The sequence below is a fragment of the Notechis scutatus genome, chromosome 3 (genome assembly GCF_049901735.1).
Source record: "Notechis scutatus isolate UNSWTSFEM ecotype Mainland chromosome 3, rNotScu1.2, whole genome shotgun sequence".
Classification (NCBI taxonomy): Eukaryota; Metazoa; Chordata; class Lepidosauria; order Squamata; family Elapidae; genus Notechis; species Notechis scutatus.
In genome coordinates, this window is record NC_142011.1 from 186,372,004 (window position 1) to 186,395,453 (window position 23,450).

Genomic DNA, 23,450 nt, shown 5'->3' on the forward strand with positions numbered 1-23,450 from the left:
TCAGTGAGAAAGATGTATATTTCATTTCCTTAGAATAATCCTCTTAATACAATTGTAACAATACATTTTCTCTTAATGACTGATATTTTAAAAATGTGGATTAAAACTAGAAACTATATATAAACACAACCATCAAAATATTTATTGGAGAATGCACTTCTTTAAAACACATTTAAAATAAAATGTTTTGCCTAATACACCATGACGTCTTTAAGAAAGGCAGTGTACACACGATTGAACAGGTGTGCGATCAGTTTTTGCAGCAAATTGAATTTTTATGTAGTTGCTGGGGTGTGGTGCAGGGTTACAGAAGCTGCTTAAATGAAATGTAAACATTTGTTGTAGACATTGGTATTGAGCTGAAACAAAGGCGTTGAATTTGTCTGGAATTTATAAGGGGGGAAAAAAACTATAAAATTGTGCTAACTCTGCATAAAGAACTTGTATTTATTTAATCCCCTACTCTAGCCTGAGTTGAGTATTCTGAAATAACTACATAACATAAAAACAAACAAACAAATATACAATTAGTACTTGAATTTGTTTCACAATTAATATGTTGCCAATAGGATCTTTTTGTGGCATGGAATTCTCTTAAACTAAGTATCTGTTCTCTCTCCTATAAATAGGGTTCTTATTTTTAAGCCATAAGGTTATTAAGATTATCACTAGCTATCTTATATTAGACAGGTCTTCAGAGTCTATGGACATTATTGGTATCAGCTCTTTGAGGTGGACCACGTCAAGGAAACAGACTCAGTAATTTTGATATTGGCTATAATAATGGAGTCACCAAAACTTGATGGTGTTTTCTTTCCCTCCCTCTTACATCTCAGGAAATTGTGGGGAGGAGGTCATAAGAAGTTAACCTACATTAGTTCACTGGCATAAATTTTGATGCTTCTCTCTTGTGCCTTTTATTATTCCCTGTGGCTGACAATAGCTTTGTAAGATCTTGTACATTTGCATCTATTTGGCTAAAACTAGGTAATTGAACAAACCCTGAGCCCGATGACTATATTCAGCAGGAACAAGAAAATACTTGATCCTAGATTGTTCACTTTATCTAAGATCTGTTATCTGCATCCAAATATTTGTTTCCTGTGTTGTATCCTTAAAAGAGACAACTAATCGCAACCAGGGTGATTTCCCTGCTGCGTTTGATGATCATTTGAGATGGGGACTTCTTGGTTAATGGCATACCAATGAGAGAAGCTCTTCTTCTCTGGAAAAATGCAGTTCATCCCCACATTGACACGTTTTCATGGTGCCATACATTCAGACAGTTTTCTAGCAATATGACCCAAAGTCAAATGTATTACAGATGGCCCTTGACTTATGACCACAACTGGGATCAGAATATCTGTTACTAAGCAAGGTGTTTGTCAAGTGAGTAGTGCTAATTTTGTGAACTTTTTTCCATGGTGGTTAAAAGCAAATCACTGAAGTTGTTAGGTGAATCATGTGGTCGTTAAACAAATCTGGCTTTGTTTGTTGGAAGACCCCGGAAAGATATACAAATGTCAATCATGTGACCCTGGGATACTGCAACTGTCATAAATACATGCCAGTTGTCAAGCACTCCAATTTTGATCATTTGACCATGGAATGCTGCAATGACCGTTAGATCCAGTCGAAAGTCACTTTTTTCAGTGCCGTCAGAATTTCAAGCAGTCATTGAACGAATGGTAATAAGTTGAGGATTACCTGTACTTAAATCAAGGGCTTGTTGCACCATCACTCTGAGTAGTTTATGTAGGTTTTACTTTTATTTTACTCACTACTTTGGAATATTTTAAACTAAAACTTCCTTCTTCCTCTGAAACAAGTTTTGATTATATGGTTTCTTGCTGTTCAGATATAATTTTAAGGAGAGTTCTGTGCAGATCTTCATAAAACTTTATTAGAGAGCATGCATGAAAAGCTTCTAGGAAATGTTATGCAGGTGTGGAACAGATAAATTTCTTGATTCAGTTCCAATCAAACTCCAGCTAAAGGGAGGCAAGATGAGAGGATGAGCACTAGAGGAAAAATTGTTGGAGGAGATAAGCACCTAGTCGGAGTGGAATGAGAAAGCTTCTCTCCCTAAACCGCTGTCTATGCCTTTGGTGTCTCCTGGATATACTGCATTACAACTGCCATCATTCCCACCTACCAGAGATGGGAAGGAGAGGAGACATACTCCAATCACCTCTGTTGCCAGTGCAGGAGAATCATCTAGTCCTCTGTAGCAATTTTGTAAAGCTATAAACATGGGCCTCTGAAGAACTTTAATTTAAGCACTGTGCCACTTTGGAAAAAAAAATACTTCATTGGGATTTTAGGATGTTATTTGTTTCAGAGTGTGTCATAGATACTTTAAGTGTTATTAAACAGTATAGTTTGCAAGCTGCTAAGTGTGGCTAGATTTTGGTGAGATACAAAACATTAATTACCAAGTCTTGAGAACATGATACTGGTCCTCAGTAAACTTCTGAAAATTTACTAGATGCTGGTACCGATACTAGTTACCAAGCTGGTACTTACTTAACGGTTATTGAATATCATCTTCAAGATCATCTCCGTACTCTTCTATTGGCTGCTGGATGACTGTGCTGCTCCTTTCTTCCCAGTCTGCTCCAGGCCAAAAGCTCACTGTGACTTTTTCCATGCATCAAAAGGCCACTTTTTGAGACCTATGCATGCATTTTGGTTCTAACCGTACAGACAGCCAAGAGTAGTTACCAAACTGTAATTCTTATTGTAACAGGAGGAGAGAGTTGTGAAATGCATGAGTGGAGATTAGTCATCATACTTATGTATTGTTTCAATTTAATTAAAACTTTTGTAATGTTTTTTTCCCTCCGGGCCCACCCTACCTATTCTACCCAGGGGTGGGATTCAAATTTTTTAGCAACCAGTTCTGTGGGCGTGGCTTAGTTGGTGGGCGTGGCTTGGTGGTCATATTATTGGCTGGGCGTGGCCAACTCAATATCACTCACATCGAAGCACGCATCTCCTCGCCTGGCCTCTCATGACTGTGGGGATGCTGCAACAATCGTAAGTGTGAAAAATGGTAATGTCACTTTTTTCAGTGCCATTGTAACTTTGAATGGTCACTCCACACAAGCAAAGTACCAGCAAAGGAGAGGGAAAAAATTCCAGAGATGCTCCTGAGGCAGGAAGTCTAGTCCTGCAAAGAATTTAATAAGGGTTAACGGAGAGGCAGTTTCTGTAAACAACACCAGAATGTTTCCTTCCTGCCTTCCTTACAGGATTAGGCCAGTAATTTCTTCTAACAACCAGTTCTCTGAACTGCTTAGAATGTTAACAACCGGTTCTAGTGAACAGGTGCGAACTGATAGAATCCCACCCCTGATTCTACCCGCAGAAAATGTAGAGCTTTCAAACTCAAAAAAACTCTAGACCAAAAAATGTTTGCACAAACAGGTTATTCTCAACTTTATGACCACATCTGGGACCAGAATTCCCATCACTAAGGGCTGTTTCCTTAAGTGAGTCATCACATGTCTGTGCTGATTCTACGTTCTTTTTTGCCATGGTCAGTAAGCGAATCACCTTAATCAAATTCAGCTTCCCCTTATTGACTTTTCTTGTTAGAATCTGGCAGGGAAAATTGCAAATGGCAATCAAATGTTCTGCCCCACTCACTCACTCTCTCACACACACACATAAGTGTGGTTTAGAGAGTTTATTAATGTTCCTCAGAAATTCTCCTCAGCCAGCCTCAGAACCATCCCAAGTAATTCCAGCCACAAGCAGGCTGAGGTTAATCCACAAGGTAATGGCTAACAATCCATAAAACAATGGAAAGTTGCTCCAACAAAGAAGTCCACCAAACAAGCTTAGTCTGCCACAGTGGTGGGTTTCACATTTTTTTACCACAGTTCTGTGGGTGTGGCTTGGTGGGCGCGCTTCATGTGTGCACGCAGCAACTGCACGCTTCATGCACATGCAGAGGGTTTGCTACTGACCTTCTCCTGCAATCCTGCACTCTCCCTGTGTCCTCAACAGCTGATAGGCAGCAATCCGCTGTGCCGCGCAAAGCAGCTGAGCTTCAAAACCAGGAAATAAAGATCACTAGGGAGCCAGGGCAGGTGGGAGGGCCCAGCAGCTGATTGTCAGAGTGAACTGGTTCACTCACAGATGATCCTCAGAGCTACCGGTTCGACCGAATTGGGCCGAACTGGTGGAATACCACCACTGGTCTGGCAGGCCAAGCTAAAGTACACCCACAAGAGCTCACTTGGCAAGAGAAGTTCAGAGTTTCCAAAGCCCACCTGGAAACACCAGGAACAAATACACAGAGCCAGAAACCAAACACGTTGTTCCTAGCAACGCCTCCCTCTGTCTGCTGTGATAAATAGCTTTCCGGTGTAGGCAAGACAGGTAGGGCCTTCTCCCGAGTAATCTGGCAGATCTCTATTGCTCTTGTCTCTTCTCTGCCCTGTGTGCTCAATCTACTGCAGAAGGCAGCTCCTCCTCCTCCTCTTCACCAACCGTCTGCTCCTGCAAGCTGTCCCCCAGTCGAAGCCCCGTGTAAATCTCCTTTGGCCAACTGTTCAGAGTCATTAATTAGCCCAGTTCCTGATGTGCCTGGAATGAGCTCATTCTTCCTTGAGCCAGAGGAAGAATCTGAGGAGTCATCCAAAGGAAACACCACATAAATCACCTTGGGATTTGTGTGATGTATAACTCTGCAATCGTTATAAATACATGCTGGTTGCCAAGTACCCAAAATCTGATGATGTGACTGCAGGGATGTTGTGACCGTGGTAAGTGTGAAGACCAGTTGTAAATCACTTTTTTTCAGTGCCATCATAACTTTGAATGAATGGTTGTAGACTAGGGCTATCTGTAATTGATTATAGCATTTGTGATAAAATACATGATAATTCAAGAGTCATGTTTTCAAGCTTTATTCTTCCTTTACTCAGTCTTTACTCATGATCTCAAGGCAGTAGGTACAATGCTTTACTCCATCCTGGTGAACTTGTTTAGCAAGATAACACGCTTTTGTGATCTCTGCTGTTTTTCCTTCAAACTTCTCTCCTTCTGTAACATCCGTATTATAGCATATGGTACCATAAATCTACTCTTCTCTCTTGAACTCCTTGTTGCTGGAGTAAAAAAGACCCCCATGAAAGCAAATGATGCCAGGGTGTTGCTGAAAGATTATTTCTTTTCCAGATAATTGATGATGGGTTGTTCATTTTTCAGAAGCAACTGCCACTGCAGTGCTGTCCTCCAAACCATAAAGCTAAACAAAAATTAAAAACAGACTAAGGGAATTGAGTAATGTTGATTTCACATGCTTGCAAATTGCCTTTCCATAATTAAATATAAATCTTCTCAGTGTGGGTTCAGAAGGAGGGTAATTGGATGGTGTACTGAGCATGAAACCTTTTCAAAAACCATTGATTTCCCCCCTCCATTTTTTTTCTATTCCAATTTCCTGTGTGCTATAAGAAAAAACATGACATTAATACTGATATGACAGACACACATCATGAGCGTGCCTCTTTTGATGGTTTAAGGGACCTGATATACAGTATGTAATGTCAGAAGAGGGATGTCCTATCTTTCTAAATGATAATCTGTGTAACATTCCTTGCATCATTCCTCTTCTTCTGTACATCTCTGTCAATATAATTTATTACAACTGAATTTGAATTATTTCTTTTAATTCAGTCTTCCAAACGTATAACCTCCAAAGGTCTTGTGTAAATCAGTTTTGCACTGTACTCTTTTAATGTCAGGAATTAGCAAAGCACTTGTTAGAACGAATCCACTTCGTGATGTACAGACATGGTGATACCTCTAAGCTAGATTTGACGATAGAAAGGAAATAAAACTTACATTTTTAAAAACTTTTTAGTGCAATTAAAGGAGGAAACTGGAGTCATGTTTTCTCTGTTCTCTCTCCCCCACCCCACCTCAAGATACTTCAAAAATACCGGGGAATAACCTGAACTTCAAAAACATGTTATGTCATATTTTCTGGAGGTATTCTTGTTTTAGAGAACCCAGTGACTAAATTCCTGCTAACAAAGGGAATATTGTTCTGCATTGCATCCACTGTCAGAGATGTAGAATGTAGCTTATCAACAGTTATCAATAGACAGACAGTGGTGCTGTGGAAGACATCAAGAATGGGGGCAACAGAACAGCACTGCCGGCCCCTTACCTACATTTTCTAAATTCTGTGTCCCAAAGGTGCCTAAAGACATTTATATTAAGACAGGGTGAGGGAGTGCCATTCGTTGCTTAGTCCGAATCTGTCATGTTTTTCCCAGCAACTTTCATAGCAGTTAAAGTTCAACCGTGTAGCTCTGTAGTTCGTAAGCATAGTCCTGAGATACCATCAAGAATAGAAATGCCACCGTGCTTTTAGTTCGGTCAAGTAAACAAGCTGAGCTGACTTCACCCTAAATTACTGGGCAGTACTATCTACTTGGTGATCAGATGATTGCCGCTAAATTCTCTGTGCAAAGCTTGTTCACCTTGGAGTCTATTAACCAAACTCCCTTTTCCTTTAGTCTTCTTTTTCTGAATGAATTCAGCAACAGTGAGAGTGTCCATGATTGTATTATCTCAGCATTATCAATACTTGAACTGATAGAAGGTATCAGGATTAAACTCCATGGAAAACCGAAAGCTGCCTAATGCATCACAATAAGCCGGTGATGGATAACTTTTGATAACCTAGAGCTGTGTTTAACATTTCTGGAGAGACTAATGGGAATAGTGTTTAGACAGGTCCCAGCATTTAGTCAATCATGATTGATCTCAAAATGTAAGGGCCATACTTGATTACTATTTTAATAGCCCTGTTGGCCAGTCTGGAAAATTGAAAAATATTCCTGAAAGAGGAAATAGAAAAGGACTTCTGTATTTTTGCCAAGAAAATTTACATTGATACATCTATAAAGTAATCAGAAATTGAGATTTATTTGATGGAATATGTCGCAAATCAAAAAACAACACTGCATTAAGGATAGGAACAGGATTTGTTCTAGTTATTTAATGGGAAATTATTTGCTTTTTAAATTATATTAACTCTACCTTAATTTTTATGAATTTCTTGCCTTCAAATGCTTTTTTAGTTTTCCAAAGGAAGCCCCTGGAAGCCATGAAGAAAGGATTATAGACCTCATATTTTATTAGGGCTATAAATTGTCCCCAGAATTAAGCCATGGTTTGCTTAACAATATTTTCAGTAGGTCATGAGTGGCTTGGTTCATACAGTGTGCTCGGTTGTAAATAATGAGTTCAAACCCAGAGTAATTTAACCAATCTTTTTCATTGTAGACAATACTTAGATAAATGTACAATAGTTTTAAGATGGGTTTTTCATTATATTTAACCAGTATATTTTGTCTGGAATTCCCTTCATATATGGAATTGGTCTGGGCTAACGAATGACTTTGTTGACTTCTCAATTCTACCTAAAGATGCCAAGATTAGACCTGAAATCATTTTTCACGCAAAGATGAATCCTACAGGAACATATAATCTTTTCCCTCTGAGGAACTCATTACAGAAGTCATAGCGAAAGTCAATATTCTCAGAGTATCATCATTTCCCAAGATTAGATTATCAGCCAGAAGAAGCAGAGTCTTTTTCACAACAGTACAATTCTGGAATAATATGCTTGAGGACTCACATCATGTCATGGAGCTCTTAGCAGCATTTATTAACATTTGTAAAATCCATCTTTCACTTTTAAGGATTCTTCTGTTGTTTCCTGTTGTCATAAGAAGTTTTGGTTTTAAGATTATTGATAAGAGGAACATTATGCAATGACTTGTTTTGTTATTAAATTTTAGAACATGTTATGGGTCAGCACCAGAGTTCCTCCAAAATTTGTGCCCAGTTTGTACTGTTTAATGTGCCAGAAGGGGAAAGAGAGAGGGGTGTGTGTGTGTGTGTGTGTGTGTGTGTGTGTAATATTTAAGTACTTAGATTTAGATTGTTATTTAGTTTTGGCACTGATTCTGCCCTCCTTTTAGAAATTGGCTGCCAATATATTATTCTAAAGGTATATTTGCCCTGTGTCACAGAAAGATTGCAACTGCTGATTTAGACATGGGCTCGTGTGTTAGTAGACAATATTTAATAAAATAACAGAGAACTATCCACAGAAATATATGAATATTTTCTAATGCAATAGTGAACAATTTCAAATGTTGTAATAATAAAACCTATGACATCAATTAGCTCAAGCTGGCCTGAATTTTCTAATTACTATTCAAGTGCTGTGAGGGAACGAATATTGTTTATTCAGTTGGTTTAAAAACCCCATGTACAGTTGATAATTTTGTAGGGTAGCAGGCACCTTCAGCAGGTTGATGATGGTGACTATTTTTGCAGTTTTGTTCCCCTTGGGAAAAATGAGTTTCAAGAAACTTGTGAAAGACAGAGGAGAAGCATTTCATATATTGATTCCTGTGGCTGAAACTTCCACTACTGTAATTTTATTGATTCCAACACTGCACTTGTCTAACAGGTATATTAACTGAGCTGAACAAACCATTTTGCCAGACTAGTTTCAATTATTGAAAGAACTGTAAATTAAGTAATAATGAAGTAAAGCAACTTACACTGCTGTCTGTTTATATGGAAGAAAATGTCTCAAGGGGAGCTCCAAATGGAACTTTAAATATTAAATAGAGCTTTCAGGTCGTTCTTTGTGGGAAAATGTATCTGTGTAAACCTCTGTTTTTCAACCCTATCAGATTTTCATCACAGTGAATTGCCTGAGCACAGACTTCTCTTCTCAAAAAGGAGTCAAGGGCCTTCCTCTGATGATTCAGATTGACACATACAGTTACAATAATCGCAGCAATAAACCCATTCATCGGGCCTTCTGCCAAATCAAAGTTTTTTGTGACAAGGTAAGATAATGTATTTCTTAATGACGACATATGGGGAGAGTTTTTCTTTCTTTAGTAGATTATTTTATTTTTCTAGATTTTATTTTTATCATCATTTATGTCTATAAGTCATTTTCATTTTAGCTTTCTTTCAATTTCTTTCATTCTTTCTTTACTATTGAGTTTTTCAATGATAGTAGCAAGCGTGGAACTTATTTGGGCTAACATTTTATATTCCAGAATCCCCTAGAATCATGAGGACGAACCTGTGGCACGCGTGCCAGAAGTGGCATGCAGAGCCATATCTCTGCACATGCCAGCCATCACTTGTTGTTCTTCTGGGTTCCAGCGCACAAATGCGCGCCGGCCAGCTGGTCTTTGCGTGCGGGGGAATGCTGGAAACCAGAAGAGCAGCTCCCCGGGTCGTGCACGGAGGAGCACTGGAAACCGGAAGAGCAGCTGGTCTTTGCGCATATGCGCGGCAGAAACCAGAAGACCAGCTGGCCGGCACACATGTGTACACCAGAAACACGCATGCGCACTGGGGAGCTGCTCTTCTGGTTTCCGGTGCTCCCCCGTGCCCATACCCACGTTCCATTTCGGCACTCGGTGCCAAAAAGGTTTGCCAACACTGCCTTAGAAGCTCTGTCACTCACAATTCTGAGAGGCAAATGACAGCCTCTATGCAAAAATTGTTCTGCATTGATAACGGCACACTTTTCCTCGCACAATTTTATGTACAGTATTTATTATGGACTCAGTCCTGACTCCCGGTGACTGCAAGGACAAGTCCTTACTGTTTTCAGCAGTGATTTTAGAAATGGGTTGCCATTCCCTTCTTCCTAAGTCTGAGAGAAAATGACTGCCCCATGTGGTCCAGTTGGCTTTGTGCCTAGGGAAAGACTAAAACTCATGGTCTCTTAGTTTCTAGTCTGATGCCTTAAACAGTGCACCAATCTGGGTACCAATAACAGTTGAGAGCTTGAAATAAATAAATAAATAAATAAATAAATAATAAATAAATAAATAAATAAATAAATAAATAAATAAATAAATAAATAAATAAATATTTGGCTATAGATTTACAATTAAAATTAGCCTTTTTTGACCCACTGCTGGAAGTTCAATCTCCAAAACTCAGACCTTGGAGTTATAGGTCTGACTAATTTGGAGTACACCAAGTTAGAAGTTAGTCAAAGGAAGATATCTAGGATAGTCCTGGAGAATACAGGTAGTCCTTGACTTACGACCACAATTGGGAGTAGAACTTCCATTGCCAAGTGAAATGTCGTTAAGTGAATCATGCCCAATTTTTTTTAACCTTTCTTTGCCATGGTGAATCACTTGGTTCTTAAATGAATCATTCCATTGTTAAGCAAGTCTGGCTTCCCTCATTGACTTCGCTTGTTGGAAGCCAGCTGGGAAGGTTGCAAATGGCTATCATGTGACCTTATGATGATGCTGTAGCCATTGTAAATACATGCCAGTTGCCAAATTCCCATTTGATCATATGACCATAGGGACACTGTGGCAGTCATAAGCATGAGGAACGGTTGCAAGTCACTTTTTTTTACCACCAACCTACCTTCAAACAGACCTTAATGGAATGTTTGTTAAGTCAAGGACTAACTTAGAAGTAGGCATTTTATGAAAGCTATTTTAGAACTCCGCTGGCAGACAGCTGGGAAAGGATTCTAATCGTAAAACTAAAACTTCTGGAATAGGACATATAAAAATGGATTGATTTCTGATGATTAAAGCAAACTAGATGGAATGGGATGAAATCCAAGATAAAAGAATGGTAAAAAGTAGGCAAAGTAGGACAAGTTTCCAAGGAGATAGCTAAAACCAAGAGTCTGGTAGCACCTTTTAAGGCTAACATGTTTTGTTAAAAGGGATAAGTTTGACTCTGTTGCTAAGTAACTGTTGTCTTATTATGACCAGAGTCACTGGAACCATGTATGGAATTACACAAACTTTTGAGATGAGAACTTCATTCCATCTCATTCATATGTATAGGAAATCTAGTTCTGCAACAGTGTTGATTGTTCAGGTGTTAATACTAAAACATTTCTTATGAGCAATATATTATTTTAATACAAGCTTCCCAGTATGGCTCCTTCCAAATTCTTACTGAAGGTACTACTTATAAGAAGCTAGTTTAGTTTGTGCATTTTAAAAAATCCTACTGCATAGCTTAAAAAAAACCCTATCTACTTATCAGTTTAATAGAATTTTTGAATACTATTTTAATAATTTATTTCCTAAGGCTATTGGAAGTTTTGTATTCTAATGACATAACAGCATATTTTATGAAAGGTTGAAGATCTGCCTGATTTCTTTGCTCATTATATTTAGAGTAAATAAACAAAACTGCAGATACAAACTGAGTAATTTTTTATTACTAACTTATGAAAACTTAAACCATATGGTAGTGCTTTTTTTACTTTCCATTTCTTTGGCAAAAAAGGTAAAATCAACTGGCAACAATAATTTCAGGACGCTGATATTTCAATTAAATCAGACATTTCCATTAAATTATTAATTATTTTAAATAGCATTATATTCTGCTATTTCTTTCATGGAGCACTTAGAACGAATTGACATTTAAACAAGGAATAATACAATTAGCAAAAAGAAAAAAAAATACAGATTAACGAACCAGTGCAAAGTACATTGCAAATGAATAAACAGTTGACATTCTTAAATTTATTTTAGAAATAGTAAAGAGCCAATTTGGCATGACAGTTAAGTTATCAGGCTAGAAATTGGGAGATGGTGAGTTCTAGTCCTACTTTAGGCAGAAAGCCAGCTGAATGACCTTGGGCCACTCACTTCCTCTCAGGCCCAGGAAGGAGGAAATGGTAAGCCACTTCTGCAAAACCTTGCCAAGAGAACCACAGGGCCTCCAGACACAACTGAATGGAAGGGGAATAATGGTAACAAGGAAATCAGATGGCTCTTAGGTGGTTCTTTAGAGGTGGTATTTAGCAGGTTCTGACCAGTTCTGGAGAACCGGTAGCAGAAATTTTGAGTAGTTCGGAGAACTGGCAAATACCACCTCTGACTGTCCCCGCCCCCATCTATTCTCTGCCTCCCGAGTCCCAGCTGATCAGCTGGGTCTTCTTTTGTTGCCTTGCACAGGAGAACGGAGCTGGAAAGCAGGTTGGTGGAATGGAGAGGGAATGGGATTTTGCAATAACCTTCCCCCAGGAGTGGGGTGGGAATGGAGATTTTGCAGTATCCTTCCCCTGCCACGCCCACCAAGCCACACCCACAGAACTGGTAGTAAAAAAGAATTTGAATCTCACTACTGACACTATTTCCAAAAAAGAGGAAGTATAGCATCCCAACACACATACACACCCATACCATGGGTGGTATTCAGCAGGTTCTGACCAGTTCTGGAGAACCGGTAGCGGAAATTTTGTGTAGTTCGGAATACCACCTCTCCCTGCCCCCATCTATTCTCTGCCTCCTGAGTCCCAGGTGATCGGTTGGGTCTTCTTTTGTTGCCTTGCACAGGAGAACGGAACTGGAAAGCAGGTTAGTGGGGTTGGGAGAGAATGGGGATTTTGCATAACCTTCCCCCAGGAGTAGGGAATGGAGATTTTGCAGTATCCTTCCCCTGCCACACCCACCAAGCCACGCCCACCAAACCACGCCAACAGAACCGGTAGTAAAAAAAATTTGAATCTCACCACTGACCCATACCCACACACCTGGAGGGAGGGAGGGAGGAGAGAGAGGGAGGGAGAGGGAGAGAGAGAGAGATTTGTGCAAATGAAGACATAGGTACTACAATTCAAAGAGAAATACAACTAATTTCACCAATGGTGGGAAAGACTGGGATCGATCTATGAGTGTGAACCTGCTTGCTCTCCTGCCTACATGTTGTGCACTAGGGTGTGACTTTAAATCCTCTGTTCTCTCCTTTTTAATAGAGTTTGTTTTTAAACTAAGCCTGGATTGGGCAGCCTTTCAAAAGTAGGATACCTTGAAATAGCGGACTATCCTTTCAGAGTAAGATAGTTCCCTGCAAAGCAGGACATCACTTGGTCTCCACCAGAGGAATGCTTGTTCATATATTTCTTTATTAGACAATATTGTATCCATTATAATCCCAAGACTCTTGGCACTCTTGGGGGGAAGTTTTTTTGATAGCCAAGCTGTTATGAAAAGGCCTGTTGGGATACAATTGGACATTGCATCCCAGTCCAGCAATTTTACTCTGCCCACAAAGGAGAAAAAAATAATAATAGCTGAGATCTGGTTGCTAAGCAATGAGAACTCATAAGATGCACTAGCTGATGGGGTGGGGAAGAAGGCATGACAGAGTGGTAGAGCAATAAAAGGCGATCCAAGCTACCCCATTAACTCATGCTTCACAATGTCTATGTACTTTGCTTCTGGATTGTCCAACAAATAGAGTTGCAATGCAATGTCACAATAAATCCCTTTTTTTATATAAAAAGTGGGTGGGGTTGTTGCAACAAATGATTCCTAAGCATTGTGTTTTAAAGTCTGCTTTTTAATGTCAAATACTTGCAGAGGTTTAAGGATACAGCTGCCTGGTAAAAGCTCAGTAAATACCAAAGGAGTTAAGACAGTCTTATTCTGACTCTTCTTCCGCTTTCTGGTTTTTTTTAAAAAAAAAGGAAGGAGGGGTAAGGAGGGGGGAGAGCTTAAGAGACTAAGACTCATCAAAGGTGACCTATAGATGACAAGAAGTAGAGCCTTTGAATTATACATATTTATCACTTTGACTATCCTGTTTAATTGATACTTCAGATTTCATGGTTGGTAAGCAGGAAATGAGTGTTGACAGATCTAATCAAAGCCCTTTTAAAAGTGAGAGAAAAGAGCACACGGGTAGTTAAAATGTTACTCTTATCAAACCTGGGTAGCTCAGGAGGCTTAAAATAGGATGTGTGATCACTCAAACTGAAGCTTGCCCCAGGCTGCAGATTGCCAGAAATTGGGAAAGCTTAGATTCATTGTTACATTAGTTACAAAAAACTTCTCTAGGCCTCTGGATTCTGAAGTTAGTTTATTTTATCCTTCCCAAACTGGATCTCGTCAAGATGTGTTGAAGTTCTCTTCAGTCGTGGTTTGGAATTCTAATCCTATTGCATCTGGGGAGGACTAGGTTGGAGAAGGTAGATTTATTTTTCTATGCCCTACATTCCCAGTAATGATCAGTGGAACCATTAATGTCTCTGGGAATGTGGTCCTAAGATAACCATTTATAGCCAAGAACTTCAAACTGCAGTCCCTGGACTGCAGGCAACCCTACTCAAACATTCTTTGAAAACAAGGAGTAATGAACACATTTAAAAAAAAAACCCCAACTTGTTCACGAATGGTTTGTGCATTTCAGGGGCTCAGAATATTGTTTTCAGATCCATAACACTTCTAAAACTCTTCTTGCGTTTATAGGTTTTCCTTGACCACGGTTGAGCCCAAAATTTCTGCTGCTAAGCGAGACAATTGTTAAGTGAACTTTTCCCCATTTTATGACCTTTATCGCCACACTTGTTAAGTGAATCACTGCAGTTGTTAAGTTAGTAACCCGGTTGTTAAGCTGAATCTGGCTTTCTTGGTGACTTTGCTTGTCAGAAGGTTGCAAAAGGCAATCACACGACTGTCAACTCATAAAACGTTCCTATGCCTGTTTTAGTAGTTGCCATTAAAAAAGGGGGGGGAGGACATCTGGAAGAGCAGTACAGCAGTTTGAAATCAAAAGTACACTACAACTCTTATCTTTAAAAGATTGTAACTAAAATAGCAGAGCTTTTGCCCGTGAACATATTTAATTGGAGAACGTGAATGATGACACCCAGCCTGTGAATGAGCTCAATTGGAGAATCTGGTTTATGAGACACCCAGGGGGGAGGGGGGAAACAGGGTCACAGCTGACTGTAAATTACGTATGCCAGAGTTGGATTCATACAGGGCAATGCCAGTATGTCGCCTCTAATGAATCCTTCGAAGTTTTTTGAAGTTTGGCTCAAGAATCATGATTTAATTAGGGCGATTGTTGGAATCCTGACAATGACCCTGCAATTATTGTAAATAAAAGTAAGTTGCACGTGACCATGGGGATGTTGCAAAAGTCGTCAATGCAAAAATGGTCATATGTCACTTTTTTCAGTGCCGTTCGAACGGTCACTGAATGAACTGTTATAAGTCGAGGACTACCTGTATCTGCTTGTCTGTTTGCACCCTCAAGCTAGCCTAAACTCTTCTGTCTGTTACTGTGTTTTATGCCCCATTCATACACTGGATTCTGACTGTCTTACTGCAAACAGAGAGGAATAGCTATAAATTGGGAGATATTCCACCACAGATACAAATTTTATTTCTTTGCATCAAACGTTAGGATAATCTATACTGAAAAAAACTCTTCCGAGTTGACATTTGAACTGTCTGTTAGGCCTTGAAGCAACTTGTAGAAGAAGAAGAAGCACATCAGAACAACTAGACACAAGAACAGTTTTTTCTCGAACGCCATCACTCTGCTAAACAAATAATTCCCTCAACACTGTCAAACTATTTACTAAGTCTGCATTACTATCACTATTACTCTTAATCCTTCCACCCTTCCTTTCACCCATCTCCTACCACTTATGACTGTATGACTGTAACCTTGTCGCTTGTATCCTAACGATTTTTATTGACTGTTTCCTAGTATGATTTGATTGCTTAATGTACCCTATGACTATCATTAAGTGTTGTACCTTATGAGTCTTGACTCTTGACGAATGAATCTTTTCTTTTATGTACACTGAGAGCATTTGCACCAAGACAAATTCCTTGTGTGTCCAATCACACTTGGCCAATAAAGAATTCTGTTCTGTTCTATTCTATTCTATTCTATTCTATTCTATTCTATTCTATTCTATTCTATTCTATTCTATTCTATTCTATTCTAAGAACTATCAGTAGCTCAAGCAGAGATAGCCCTACCATTCAATAGAGTGAGGTGGCCATCCCAGGCAACAAATACAGGGGCAGATTGGACGATAGAGTTACACATACTCTATGAACTCTCCTACATATGTTAAGCTTCCCGGTTGCTCTCGGGTGGTATTAAGTAGGTATCCCACATTGCAAGTGTGGAAGAAGGTTCCCTTACCCATTAAATCAGTTTCTAGAATGTGAGGTATGTGAGAGGGAACAAGACCCCATTTTGTCCCTCAATGCAGGCAGTAAAAGGCCTTCAAGCAACTTTTCGCTGGGCTGCCTTGGTTACACAAGCTGAGGCTACAGGGACCAATTAAACTCGCGGTATCATGTTGTCATCATTTGACGTATCGCAACTTTTCCCCCTTCGCTAAACCAGGGTAGGCGTGGCCAGTGTGTGACGCAGCCGGCCCTTAGGCTGAGAGTTTGACACCCCTGAATTAAAGGCATTTAAGCAGACCTAACAACATCAGAGGTGAAGGTTATGACAAACCTGGGGCCTGTTTTGTATTCGTTTTCTCTCTGTAAATCCACATGTGCCATCTAGTGGCATAGCACGAAAATGCTGATAGTTTGGATAAATAAATACTGTGGAAAAGGAGGGACGAGAAATATTTTATTTATTATTTTTGTACCTTGTCTTTCTTCCAAAGAACTCCAGATGGCATAGTTTCTCTACTCCTCACCTTGTCTTAGTTGCAACCATGTAAATTATAGGTTAGTTCTAGGACTTTGTGATAGACATGTTTTCTTATTCAGTTTCTTTTAAATGCTTACATTTTTCCAGCATGTGGAAAATTTTTGGAAATTTTTTCCAAAGCATCTTACCCCGGATAGAAATAAACTACAATAATATAAAATTAATAAGAATTTATGTGTTATAAAATATCCAGAATATGTAGCAGTCTGACCGGGGGGGGGGGGGATGCCACAAGGAAAGAGTCCCAAAGAAATGAACGAGGGCAGTGACAGTCACTGACTTCATATTTCAGACATATGTCATACAGTACACATCTCACACATGTGAAGAGGGCTGAGGCTTTGATTGGCCAGGCATTCCCATCATTTTCAAATCAATGGCCATTGCTGCAGATGAACCTGGACTTACGACATGTCATGCCCCTGGTGGAGACTGACTCTGAGGGAGAGGAGGAACAGCTGACAGGGAGTGGAAGTGTGGCCCCGGAGGTTGTGAGGGAAGAGCAATCAGAGGAGGACGCAGACCCATCTCCTCTCCATCCTAGGGCACGCAGGGAGGAGAGGATAAGGGAGAGATGTGGTCTACTCGGGAGGAGAGGGCCTTGATCCTCTTCATGGGCTGCAGCTGTGACAACTGAATAAGAGGACAGACATACATACAGGAGAACGCTGGAAACAAAGCGTGGAAATCTCTCTAGTTTATGGTTCCTCTCTGAGTTTGGCGTGCTTCCCAGTGTGTGTTCTGTTATCTGTGGACATCCTCCAGCCCTTATCTTGCCTGGTTTGTGTTGCTTTTGTCCTCCTTGTAACTGTGTGGGAGTTTTTTGTCTTCAGTGAAGGATATTTGGAGCTTGGAAGCAAAGTGAAGGAATAAAAGGGGCTTCCCCAGTTTTTTGTGACTATGTTTATTTTGTATGCCACCCTGGGTCATCACATGACAGTTCACAAAAGCAAGGCCTAAAAATGAAACAGGTTAAAAGTACAATGGGTAAAATCAGTTATAACCATCATTTCAAAGATCAGATAGTGTCAACTAGTATAAGATGACCAATCAACCGTGAAGTTTTGGAGGCAGCTTGGGTTGTCCCTGATGGTCTTCTGAATGGTCTGATATAGGCCTCAGTTGCAACCTGGAACAAGAGCGTGGTGAGATTGGATCCTGCCCATGTGGACTCTTTCCAGTTATGGATTCCATCAGTCCCCCTTGGTTTGCAGAGGAATTGAAGGAGATTAAGCAGGTGAAAAGATGCCTAGAACACTGCTGGAAGTTGACAAAATATGAACTCAATGAAACATGGATGAGAACCACTATTAAGACCTACTTTATGGCAGTAAGGATGAAACATAAGTACTTCTCCGCCTTTACTACATCTGTAGATAGCTGTCCAGCAACCCTTTTTAAGGAGACTTGAATCTTCCTGGGTAAGGTTCTACCTGTAGAGGTTCTACCTGTAGAGCTGCACAGAGAATATGCAAGGCAATTGTTAGACCAAAATGGTCAGATCCACCATAGTTGGACTCCAGACAGTGTAATTTCTTTGGAGTTATCCAGGATGTAATCTTACTCTTTTATGGGTTTCATCCTGTTTGATGGTGGTGAATTCTTCCTTTAGAGATGGAGTCGCCACTATCTCTCTTAAAGAGATGCTGGTTAGCCTACTTCATAAGAAATCTTTGCTAACTCCAGCTTTATTAGACATCATCGAGGATCCAACCTCCCTCTTTTAGGAAACATTGTCTCACAATATCTTCATCTAGGATCCTGGATGAAATGGATTATCTAGAGTTGTGAGTCCAGGAAGACCATTGCACAGCTTCATGTTGTATTCCATTTGCATTCTTTCCACAGGAGGCCTTGCTCTCAGTCACTGCTTGTTGTTGATGATCCAAACTCTGTCAAGGACCTTGGAGTACTCATCTCTAATGATCTAAGTGCTAGAGCCCACTGTAACTACATAGCCAAAAAGGCATTAAGAGTTGTTAACCTAATCTTACGTAGCTTTTTCTCTGGTAATATCACACTACTAACTAGAGCATACAAAATATTTGCTAGACCAATACTCGAATACAGCTCATCAGTCTGGAACCCACATTACGTATCTGATATTAACACAGTTGAGAAAGTCCAGAAATATTTCACAAGAAGAGTTCTCTACTCCTCTACTCGTTGCAGAGTACCTTATGCCACCAGACTCGAAATTCTAGACCTAGAAAACCTAGAACTACGCCGCCTTCGGTCCGATCTAAGTATAGTATATAAAATCATACATTGCAATGTCCTACCTGTCAATGAATACTTCAGCTTCAACCATAACAACACAAGACCAAACAATAGATACAAACTCAAGGTTAATCGCACGAAACTTGATTGCAGGAAATACGACTTCAGCAACAGAGTGGTCAATGTCTGGAATACTCTACCTGACTCTTGTGTTTTTTTCCCCAAACCCCAAAAACTTTAACCTTAGACTGTTTACTATTGACCTCACCCCTTTCCTAAGAGGTCTGTAGGGGGCATGCATAAGTGTACCAACGTGCCTACCGTCCCTGTCCTATTGTTTCTTTTATATATATATTTATTTTTATTATATGTATCCATGTATTCATAACTATGTTTTTACTTATACCTATTATCTTGTAAGCAATTGACAAATTTAAAAAAATGTGTTTTTTTTTACCTGGTGGCTACCCTTGAAGAGAATTTAGAAGTTTGTGCAAAATGTACATTCCAAGCAGTTCGTGTTATGCCTCTGCTGTGCAAGATGTATTTGCCATCTGTGTGCTTCCAGGTGCAATTCAAGGTGCTAGTAATGACCCATAAATCCCTGCATGGCATGGAATTATGATATTTGAGGGATTGCCTCTCTCCAGTTTACATCTACTTTGTTAAGGTCTTGGAATTTAAGAGCCGACCAGCAGTGAATAGCTGATGAAATAAGGATGTATCAGCATAGCATGGGTATTGCTGTTTTAAGAGTGGGTCCACAGAAGAGGTGTTTATATAAGGCAGCCATTTTAGAGGGCATGTCCTCTCTCCTTGTGTCCATTGCAGAAGTTTCTTCCTCTAGAGTTAAAAAGATTTGCTTGCTTGTAAGGTATTTTGCCTACCACGTATATGTCTGTATATAACTGTTGTATATAAACCACTGTTAAATGTCTGAAGTCTCTGTGCGCTGTGTTTTGCTCCTGGATTGTCTCATAATGGTAGTCATGCTGCAAACGCTCTTACATACTCATCTCACCAAATCCAGCATCCCAGACATATTACAGATCCTGTTTGCTAATTAATGTCACTTGAAGGATCTGGAAAAAGAAACTTTTCTGCCATGGTGCCTGCTGCTTGGAACATAATTCTCACAGAACTTAGATTGCCCACTGCCCTTCTAGTCTTTAGAAAGTACCTGAAGACATAGATGTGCCACCATGCTTGGGGGTCACAGAGTAGTAGTGAACCTTGTCAATACTTAACATTGAATGGAATGACTGGCTTTTGTTCACTTGCTGATGATATTTATGTTTAGTGTTTAACTGAGTTTTAACGGTGGTTGTAGTATGCTTGTATATTCATTACTTTTATTTATGTTTGTAGTGCTCTTGCTATTGTTTTTGTTGTAAGCCACCACTCAGGGTTACATAGGTGGGATGGGTAGCTATACAATTAGATAAATTAGACAACATCCGTGGTGTCAAAACAGATTCTGTGGGATAAAAAGAAGTTGGAATGAGTTGCCATTGATCCAGCCAAAACAGAAGGAGGCTGTCACAGAGGAATAGCATTTGGGGAGGGCTCCTCCAACTTCACCTTTTGTAGATCAGGAGTGTGGAAGCACATGGGCAACCAATGCAGAATAGGCATTATTTGACAATAGTGACTTTCACCTATGAGGACAGGGGCCACCACAATTGGCTTTGGATGCAGTTTTCAAGTAATCTTGACAGGTAACTCCACATATTTTTGAATATATTTTTATGAAATCCGTTTCTAAAAGGACTGCCATAAATTCACGCTGTATTTGCAAAACAGAGGCTGTTCTGTGTCTGAATTTGCAATGCAGTTGACTCACATTAAGGCTGGACAGTCCAGGGCAGAGATTTGTTTCCGTTCAGTGTTAATTCAATTGCTCTTAAAACCCTTTCACCTCCCGGAAAATAGCTAGCTATTCCTTATTACCATAAAGTGGTACTTTACAAAAAAAAAAAAAAAAGAGGCCTTAAATAGCACTAGGCAGGTTGTCAAGGAAACTCAGCTCTGACACCAAGCAAATTTAAGATTAATTTATCGCAGGCAGAAGCTGCTATCAACTACTTGAGTGGAGGAGTTTGTGTCATAAATCATGATCTTTTAAAATACTATGTATGTACAGCTCCTACAACTATTGCAACATTTTATCTTTGTTCTATCACCTTGCCATCCCGAGGAGGCTTGAGAAATTAAACTATAGAAATCAAAAGTAGTCTTGCTGACATCAGGGTGATAGAACATATCCATCTGGCCTCTGCAGTAAAAACTTTCCAAAATTAACATTTGACTTAGACTCTGATATTACTTATCCATCTCGAATAAGATATTACCTTATCCATGCATATATACATATTTCGACAAATGCACACACACAAGCACTGTCAGTCAGTCAGTCTATGTGTCTGTCAGTCTACCTGTCTCTGTATTTATCTAATCAACCATCCATCCATCCATCCATCATCTATCTCTACCTAAAATATCTGTATCTATCCATCTTTTTCTACTTTTACAATACTTAGCACAGCTGTTGATTATGTTACTAAACATTCCAGAAATTGTGATCCTAAGGCATTAGATTAGGCATTTTATCATAGTAGGAAAGACTTACAAGGTTGGCCTATCTATGGTCCATTTGCTATGTCTGGAAGGGGAACGTCAAAACACCTCATCTTATTTCTTATGAGAGTCCTCGTCTTAGTTTTCAGGTGATCAGCCCTTGGAATAGAGAAGTTTTCTCTAAAATAGGGTATATGATGCCCTTATGTCAGCCCCTTTCCAGATAAATTTGATTTTGGCACACTTAATGTATATCCACTTCTATGCATTAAAAAGAAAGCAAAAAAGAAAGGCAAAAACTCCCCACTGTGATCAGTAGGTGTACATATATTTTTGCAAAAAATATGTTCAATATTACCATGCTAGGGTCTGGAATGGTTTAAGAAAATATTCAGATGACTAACCAAGCTTGTGAAATATTAACATTAAAAGTTTAGCCATTTCAAACACAGCACGGTGCTATGTAGAATTGCCCTGCAACCCCCTGCCTTGGCATCATACATTTCTAAAGCCTTCACATGGCTTCCCATTGGCTTATAAATCCCCCTTCCCCATCTCATGCTAAGGGAGGATAAAATGCTACGGGGAAGGTAGCTTGTTAATTCACCAGCTTGGCACCAATTTAAATAGCACAGCTAAGTGCAAGGCAGTGGGATGCAAGCCAGAATCCTATAGCCATTTAATAGAGATTCTGGTCTCAAGCAGTGAGAACAGCATGATAGAATGAAGAGCATCTAAGATTTTCAGTATTATTACTGCTTGTGGTGATGAACAAAAGGGTTGTTTAATTCCACTGTGTTAGCAATGGATAAATGGATAAACCCTGCTTTGCCTTTGGGTGACCTCCCAAGTATGATTTTTATGGCAGCAGTGAGGAAGTTGAGGCAGTGCTGAACCCCAAAAGCCATATGCCTTGTGCTTACTTTCATGCCTGCAAATAAACCTCTGCAAGAGATCGATTTAGAGTAGGAAAGGAGAAACAGTGGGAAAAATCAGATAGAGGATGGATAGATAGATAGATAGATAGATAGATAGATAGATAGATAGATAGATAGATAGATAGATAGATAGATGATAGATAGATAGATAGATAGATAGGAGAGAGAAAAAAGAAAGAGAAATGGAAGGAAGGAAGGAAGGAAGGAAGGAAAGAAAGAAAGAAAGAAAGAAAGAAAGAAAGAAAGAAAGAAAGAAGAAAGAAAGAAAGAAAGAAAGAAAGAAAGAAGAAAGAGAAAAAGAAAGAAAGAAAGAAAGAAAGAAAGAAAGAAGGAAGGAAGGAAAGAAAGAAAGAAAGAAAGAAAGAAAGAAAGAAAGAAAGAAAGAAAGAAAGAAAGAAAGGAAGGAAGAAAGAGGCAGACAATTTTAACTTTGCTCAATAGCTTCCTTCTCAGTTGTTTATTTTCAAAGGAGTAAAGTACTGTTGAGAAGATATTTCAGTTGCTGATCTTATTATGAAACCTACTAAATGCTACCAATTTTATTTTCTGAATCAGGGATCCCAAGCTAGAATTCCTTCAAGTTACAAGATATCATTTTAAGCACATTTCTTAAAATAATTTTATTTGGGGAGGGAACTCCAAGTCATGGACCAAGGTCAGCCAGCTAGTTTTGTTCCTAAAACAACTCAAGGACTCACAGTCTCTTGCTTCTCTAACCTGGTGTCTTAACCAGAAGATCAAACAGGCTCTCTTTGGTTATTATAGTTGCCCTAAAGGGAACATGATATTCATGGCTTATTATGGCATCCATTCACAATCTGGCCTTTCCAAACACATTAGATATAATAGCCACAAACACTAATCAGCAGGCTTGGAGAAGTCGTAATCCAATACAATGAGCAAGTCTGCTATTAGGAATGTAAGTATTAGTGGATTGTACTGGCTCTTCATTTATTATTTGATTTATAGGCTGCTCTATTTCATTACACCTCAAAGTGGTTGTGGTTTGACCTAAGGAATGAGAACACTATATATTATTTCTTTCCATAATTTTGTTTATTTATCAAATGTATTTTCTATCTGCTTGTCATCTTTGAAAAATAATTTCAGAATGGCAGGGGATTTTTTTAAAGGAAAGGTAGATCTCCTTTGGGCCCAGTTCAACTTCTAGGT

At 39.3% G+C, this 23,450-nt stretch overlaps 1 protein-coding gene across 5 annotated transcripts in view; it reads left to right on the top strand.

Moving 5' to 3' along the window:
* GRHL2 (grainyhead like transcription factor 2) overlaps window positions 1–23,450 on the top strand; it is an 85,862-nt gene that overhangs the window by 41,525 nt on the left and 20,887 nt on the right. For all 5 annotated transcript variants that reach the window (XM_087962064.1, XM_026690196.2, XM_026690203.2 and 2 more), the window contains exon 9: window positions 8,739–8,897. In XM_087962064.1, the coding sequence (XP_087818190.1) occupies window positions 8,739–8,897 (159 nt within the window). The remainder of the gene's footprint in view (window positions 1–8,738; window positions 8,898–23,450) is intronic.